General features: G+C 43.9%; 1 protein-coding gene across 1 annotated transcript; it reads left to right on the top strand.

Annotated features, from left to right (window-relative positions):
* The first annotated feature begins 6,593 nt into the window (after nt 1-6,593).
* LOC123319367 lies at nt 6,594-7,437 on the top strand. The gene is made up of 3 exons (XM_044906284.1): nt 6,594-6,628; nt 6,868-7,049; nt 7,233-7,437. The coding sequence occupies exons 1-3, from the start codon at nt 6,615-6,617 to the stop codon at nt 7,385-7,387; spliced, it is 351 nt and encodes a 116-aa protein (XP_044762219.1). The 5' UTR covers nt 6,594-6,614; the 3' UTR covers nt 7,388-7,437.
* Nucleotides 7,438-7,969: the final 532 nt, after the last annotated feature.

Raw genomic sequence — 7,969 nt, 5'->3', positions numbered from 1 at the left:
TTTCCATTAGCAGTAATTTGTTTATTGTAGTAGTCACTTTTCACACTCCTTATGAGATAGTTTAATTTGTTTCTGTAGTTTCTGAAAATAGTCCAGTTTTCTTCTTGTTTATCCTTCTCCCAGTTCTTATACAGCCTATTTCTTTCTTGGATAGATTTAAAAAGTCCTTTGGTAATCCAGTTTTTCCCCTTAAAGGTTTTGTTGAAAACTCTCTGTTGACAACTTTTCATATGGAGTTGTATAATTTCAATCAGCTTTTCCGCTGTGGGACTTATACCCTCAATTTTATAGAAAGGTTTCCAGTCGAAACAACAAGACTTATGAGCTAATACTATTCCCCTATTCCTTAGTGAATCTTGTTTAATATTAAAGCGGCTACACACTGCCCAACTCGGTCGGGCCAACTGTCGGGACGACCAGATTGGGCGTTGCGTACAGACGGCACGACCGCCGTCCAACTTGATCAGTTGAATTTCACGATCGCTAGAGTACACATCGCTCGGATCAATGGTGACGACCATTTTTGCAGCCGCGAATAACTCTCCAGTCGACATCTGAATACAGAATGAGCTCGTTTCCACCCGACACTCCCGACAGCGCTCCACACGATCAAACTTGGTAGGTCGGTCGTGCGGTTGGATGGCTAAGCAGTACGACAAGACCTGACAGATCCTCTGTCGGCGGTCATAGCTACACACGGACCGATTTCACATCCAACCCAACCAAATCAATTTCTCGGCCCGACCGAGTTGGGCAGTGTGTAGCCACTATTAATGAGAAGTACGTTGAAAAGTGATCAGTAATAGTTGTCTTTAGTACAACTGGGATATAATCAAACAAACCTTCCACCCTAATATGATCAATGCAGCTCGACCTAGCTCCTTGTACCCTCGTCGGTTTATTTATGACAGATTTAAAAATTTTCTCTGTTAATATATTCATATACATATCACTGCTTTCATTACTATCTAAAATATTTACATTCAAATCGCCCAAGACAACATAGTAATCCGCGTTTCGACAATGAAACTTCAAATATGTATGAAGGCTAGGCAAAAAGTTTTGAACAAAATATCTGGTGACTTATATACTGCGGTCATGTGTAAAAATCTGCCATGTAATTTTATCTATACCTCAAGAACATCAACCTCATCAACAGTGACTGAATATGATTCATATTGAAACTTTTTATTTATGTACACAATGACCCCCTCATTTTTATTATATTTACTCCTGTTATAAACTAAATCATAACCCTCCATACAATACAGATCCAAATCAAAATTTTTAAAAGTTTCAGTCAAAATTATGTAATCAAAATCACTTTCGAGCTCATGCAATATAAGTTCTAAATGATCACGGTTGTAACGTGGTTAACTCGGAGGAAACTTAATCTCGAGCGCCAGCTATTCTTTTCAATAGGAAGAATAGCAAACCTACCAGAGTAGCTGCTAGCCGGAGACAGAGCTCGGTGTTGTCTAGGGTGGTAGCGACAACGAAGAAGTCAAAATCGAATTATGTAAAAGTTTATTCACACCTTCGGAAACCAATTATATGTACAAGGGAGATATGTGTGATATAAAATATGAGTGATTCTATAAGTGAAAATACATTCGGGAAATCTTATCCGGCCACGAGCACTTTATGAAATTTATACCGGGTGTAGTGAAAAATTAACGGTTCAATAAAAATGCGCCAACCAGAACTGACGAATGCTAAGGACTTGCTATACGGTATCGGTATGTAGTTGTATTTCTCTGGAAATGAAACACAATAAGGGCGGATCTGTTCGAGACTTTTATTCGCTGCCCCAAGGGTTATAACACGCCATGACTGACAGCGAAGAAAATGTCTATTTTTAACGCAACTACGGGATTTCACTGACTACGTGCGGTATCTCTTATTCTCTGCCCCAAGGGTTATAGCACGCCATGACTGACAGAAAAGAAGAGATTTCGGATTTAACACTTATGACGCGGAACGCGGACAGGGGGGTTGACGGAACTTTCCCTTCAGTACCCCAAGGGCTAGGGCGGATCTGTTCGAGACTTTTATTCGCTGCCCCAAGGGTTATAACACGCCATGACTGACAGCGAAGAAAATGTCTATTTTCAGCGCAACTACGGGATTTCACTAACTACGTGCGGTATCTCTTATTCTCTGCCCCAAGGGTTATAGCACGCCATGACTGACAGAAAAGAAGAGATTTCGGATTTAACACTTATGACGCGGAACGCGGACAGGGTAAAGAACGATAAAATACAACAGAAAACGATACAGTACAGCAGTGTCAAAGTTGAGGAAGTAACGGCGTAGGTCTAACAAAGAAACTGAACGGTACAGACGGGGACCTACCTCCTTTGTTTCAAGCACTCGGAAACTCAAAGGATTTAAAAGAAAAAAACTAAAAAAATTAACTCTAAGCACTGATGCAAACACAAAATGATTATTCTTCAACGGCGAAAGAAATACGGAAAATTAAATGAATTTATAACAGAAGTCACTACGTTAGAAAGCGAAAAATCGAAAAATACTGGAGCGAAGTGAACGAACTGAAGTAAAAGTCAAAAAGTCACCCGAAGAACTGAAGTAACAGTCGAAAAGTCGAAAAGTGTCCGTCGCGGGGGGAAAATTTGCTTTTATAGGCATATCCCCTCTCACGGTAAAAATCTGAAAATTCCAGAATGCGACAAGAATGAAAAACGTCGTCAGCTCCGGTTTATCGCATATCAACAGATGAAAAACGTCGAAATCTTCAGCGGCATGTGAGAAAAACAACGTGAAATACAGATAAGCGGTTTTTTACATTTACTCTGCCTGTCGGAATGAACGTACGGAATATTCGAGAATTAAAATATTTTCAAAGACGGAAATTTAAAACGAAAGAAACGCACTAAAATGAACTCCAATTTTCCTCAGAAAACTGGACTTCATTACATCCCCTTCAGCCCGGAAGAAATTAACTTACGATGAAATAGTGAGTTTAATTTCACGACTCTATCTACCCCCAGAAATAATGACCTTACTTTCGCGCGCGCCACCTATACTCGTAACCAGTTCACAACTTAATCAAGTACTTATCCTCTCTATGATTGGAATGGTAGTTCCAATGCGCACGCAGAAACGTCAGCGTCAGTCATTTCGGCGCAGGTCTCCGCCATCTTGTCAAAGAACTTTGTTCAGCGTTCCGTGGATAAATGGTGTATAATAGTGGAAAATCTTCTTTCTCTGTGTGGAAATTCATCTTCATCGCTGATCGGAAACGTGCCATGTTTCATCCCTCCGGTGAGTACCTAATTTAACTGTGTTTGGCGGGTGTTTGAATTCCATCGTGGTTTTGTAGGTTACCCAGGATTCGTGGGAGCTGCAACAGGTGGAAAACCTCCGGTACGTGGGGCGCAATGGACGGGTTCACCCCTTCCGACCTGGCTATACGGACGTTGGGACTCTCGGAGCCGGCATGAGACTTGCAGGTGGGTAATTTCTAACAATAAACTGTCCAATCTTCATCGTTCCTCGTGGTCAACTTTTCTTCTTGGAACGGTTTTTCTCTGTATTCTGTTTTCAGGTAGACGGTGTTTTCTTCAGGTAAACAGTGTTAAATTGACGGTACAATAATTTCGATTCAGTTCAGGACAGAAATTGGTTCGATCTTTCGGATTAATAGACGGATATACCCAGTTGTAATGTGAAACAGTATCCTTTATTGGTATTCCTTACATAAGTAACAGATTTTCGGACAGTTTTAACAGGTTTGATTTATATTCAATTGCATGCTGAACGGATGAAAATCTGTAGATACAATATTTCGGTCAACAATGGTGCCTGTACGGAATTTGAACGGAATTGTTACGGTGTAATCGGTTATAACTATGGTTAGTAACGGGCTTCAGTTGTATGTGGTTTCTCCTTGCAGGTGCTCTCTACTGGCTGACATGCGTAACCTGTTCAACCTCCATCGGGATGGTTCAGATTGGGTGGATGCACTAGGGTTATCACACTGTACGGCAGCCTCTCTATGACGGTGATGAGAATGACAAGGACAATTCTAGTCAGTCCACCTACAGTTATTCGGATCAAAAGGTAAACAGAAAGAGGTCATTTCTATAGAACGGTTAACGGATCATGACAATAATATATATTATGCATGAAATGGTTTTAAATCTTTAATGTGTATGTTAGTGATTTTTCTACCCTCTGTATCCTTCAGGTCATAGACGACAGGTGAAACAACTTTAACGACGATAAACGGTCCGGAAAACTTCGGAGCCAACTTGGCGGCGAAACTGTCAACGGACGAGGATAAAGGACGGTCTCGGCGTAGAACTTTATCTCCCACATGGTATCGGATTTCTCTTCGTCGAAGATTGTAGTGGTGAGCCTGTTGTTGGAAGGCACGGTATAGTTTAGTACGGACGAACTCATAAGCCTCCTGGAGATGTCTGATCTGTTGAGTACGGTAAGTCATGTCTCTATTTTCTTCTTCTGTACGGTTGGATTCTCCGTTCATTTCTTCATTGTGGGGGTTTGTCGAATAAATCGCCCTCGGGACTTCTAGTTCCCTTCCATAATTTAAAAATGCCGGTGTAAATCCAGTAGACTCCTGTTTAGCGGTGTTGATGGCAAACGTTAACTCTCCTATCTTTTCATCCCAGGTTCGTTGATCGGCTTCACAAAACTGTGCTATCATGGTCTTTAGGGTACGGTTAGCTCTTTCTACAGGGTTGCACTGAGGAGTATACGGTGGTGTGAAACGGTGAGCAATGTTCAGCTCTCGGAGACTGTTCTTGAATAGCCTGCTGTCGAATTGTACTCCGTTGTCGGATATTACTAGTTTTGGGCAACCATATTTCAGGATAACTTGTTCGTAGAGGGCCGAATAAACAGTTTTGGCGGTGGCTTTCCGCAACGGACGACACTCTACCCACTTTGTGAACCGGTCTTGCATTACCACGATGTAGGAGTTTCCCTTCTTTGACCGTGGCAATGGTCCTACAATGTCTGTGGATACTTCTTGGAACGGCGCATCCGCCATTCGGTGTGGTTGCATCTTTCCAGGGGTTTTCTGTTGCGAAACTTTGTACTTTTGGCACGATGTGCAGTTCCTCACGTATTTCGCAATGTCTCTAAACATCCCTGGCCAGTAATAATTTCTGGCTATCCGTGCAATCGTCTTAGCAATTCCCATGTGACCTGCTAATTCGAGTCGTGGTTTTCCTTCAGTACTTCTTTTCGCTGTTCGGTCGGTACACAGAGCTTCCAGGGTTGGCCGGTTCCATCTTCTGTGAAGTCGGATGAGTTCCAGAAATGTCGTGACAGTTTTCCATTTTTAACGGCGTAGTCAGGAAAATTTGCTGGGTCTTTTTCCACCTCCTGTAACTTCTTGTTGTACCATTTGCATTGGATTGTTTCTATCTCGGCCAGGTATACGGAATCTACGGACGGTAACGGTTTAGGTGACGGGTTGTCTGCAGGTGTATTCAGGTATTTTCTCCGGCCCTGCACTTCAACAGCTTCTTGAATTTTCGGTGTTGGTTTGGCAATCAGTCGACCTTCCAGGTAACAGTCCGCGGTACTGAGGTTAATGGAAAAATTGAACCTTCCTAATACGTTCATTCCTAGAATGAGGTCAACTGGTAAATCAGGCACCAACAAAAATTTTACGTCGGTCAAGGAATAATCAGCCAGATGAACGGCGGTAGTGTAGAGTTTGGGTGTTGTCGTGGGTTGACCATTTGCAACCACCACGAAACCATTCTCAACATGCTGTCCGGATTCCCTTGCTTTCACATTGTTTCGCCACTTTCCGACTTACGAAACTCTTCGTGGCTCCCGTGTCAATTAATGCTTTGTAGTACTTTCCGGCTACCTTAATTTCGACAAGCGGTCGGTTATCATTCCAGGCGGTCGATGTCATGGGAGTCAGTGTGTCGGGAGATATGGTCGACTCCTTCTCCATACCTCCGTCTAGTTTTCCGAACGGCAGGGACAATCTCGTGAGAGAATGTTCTCCCTCTGACATCGAGAACAGAAAATTTTCGGTGGCCTGCGACATTCTAGACGCATGTGGCCATATCCACCACATCGGAAACACTGTGTCTGGAAGGACACTCTCCTCCCTGATGATGATTGGGTCCGGTCAGCGTGGTTATTTTCGGCTCGACGGCGGGGTGGCGGTGTTGAATTTCCGGATCTACCTTCGGACCTGTCTCCAGAAATTGGACGGTGTGATTCCTGCCGCCGGACTATTGATTCTCTGGATCTGGGTGGCTTTGGACGGCTTTCCCCCGGCGGAGAAAGTCGTGTCTGGTCGGCTGGTGTCGGCGGGACAGATTCCCTGTGATCAGTTGTTTGGTGAACCCGTTCTCCGGTATCCACAGAAAAACTTGCCTGATATCGGTTCAGCTGACGGGGAGTGTACGTTAGGTGAGGTTCCTCCACGAAACCTGGTTTTGAGGGTGGCCGGGTGTACTGGCTCATCTGCCACTGGACCAGTTCAAAAACTTTCCCCTTACGGAGAAGTTCATCATACGTCTTGGTCTCCTGGAAGGCCAAGGCCTGCTGTAGGGGCGGGATCAACCTCTGTCGGATGAGTCGGATCTGCTCTGCCTCGGATGGTTTTGTATAGGTGAGCTTCTGGAATAAGTTCTGCATCCGGGTAACATACAGAAGCAACTTTTCTTCAGGTCCTTGTGTTCGTCTTTTTATTTCCTCCAACAGATTCTCCTCGTAGTTGACAGGCAGAAACGCTTCTTTCAGTTGGTTGCTGAAATCTTCCCAGTCCTCGAAAGTACCTCTCCTGGGAATAAACCAATCCCTTGCATCCTTCCGTAGTAATTCATAAACTGATTCGAAAACTTGTTCCAGGGACACTTTACGGGATTCAGCCAGCCTCTCCACTTCTTCAAGAAATCTGGTCACACTTCCAGTGCCATCAAAGGAAATGTTCCATTTGTGCACCGGGATAGTTGGTATTGTTGACCGGGACTCCGGTTCCGATCTGGCAGGCGCTGCGACAACTGGTCGGTCAGGACCCATCCAAGGTGCAGGTAAGTTTGGGAAAGACACCCTTCGTGTAGAATTAATCTATCTACCCTGTGTCAGACCCTCAGGTGTTGTTGTCCCACAGCCCTGTGACTGTGTGAGAGGTATCGCTGGTAACTGCCGTAGCAATGCTCTACATGTCTGTCTTGTCTTATTCATGACCTCTTCTAATGTCGGATTCCTTGCAGGTGTTCCAGTATGTGAGACATCCATTGCTACAGGAGGATCGACACCATCTTCCAAGTCGATAAGCGATAACTCCCGGATCCTGGAAATCCGTTCCGGTTGGATCGGTGACACACCAGGTGAACTGGGCACCTCCACATCTAAGAGGGACCTCTGATGTCGGTTAGATGTCTGCAGCTGTTCAGGATTGCTCTTTTTACGTAACTCCTCTAGTGTTTCCAACGCCTTAGCTGTAGTTGCCTTCATTTGTCCAACTAGTTGTAACTGTGTTGTGTCTGTAGCGACAATAAAGTCCAGCCTTCCTTGAATGTGTATTAATCGGGTGTAACTTCGCGAAAATTCGTTAGCTGCATTCTCATGATTGAAGTTCTGAAGGGATTCCACCAAATCGGTGAGTTTATTTTGACAAATCTCAATCTCCGAGGCGGTACTCAATGATGTTGGGGGTAGTAGAGGTTCATTAGACTAAAGTACTTGTCGTAACAGACTCCGTTTGGTCATCACAGTACCCGGTATGGATTGTCCTCTCAGTTGTAATTCGTATGTAAGTTCATCACTGAGTAACCGGTTTACATCCATGTTCGACATATTATATTCAACTAAGTCCGATTCAGAACTACCAGTATTTCACACTCGGTATGTCTTTCACAATCCGTTTAAGTTCTAAGTCCAACCCGGTAAGTTAATCGTTAGCCAACCTATTCACTTAAATTCGAAGTGGGTATCGGTGTAACCCCAA

This window comes from Coccinella septempunctata, chromosome 8, assembly GCF_907165205.1.
Source record: "Coccinella septempunctata chromosome 8, icCocSept1.1, whole genome shotgun sequence".
Classification (NCBI taxonomy): Eukaryota; Metazoa; Arthropoda; class Insecta; order Coleoptera; family Coccinellidae; genus Coccinella; species Coccinella septempunctata.
Note: the sequence above shows the minus strand (reverse complement) of the source record. Positions and strands in the feature narration are given on the sequence as shown.

What these genes read in the sequence shown, in the direction of transcription:
- LOC123319367 (XM_044906284.1), top strand. An exon ending in AGGACCCATCCAAGGTGCAG is followed by an intron (nt 7,050 to 7,232) that starts GTAAGTTTGGGA and finishes GATTCCTTGCAG; the next exon opens with GTGTTCCAGTATGTGAGACA.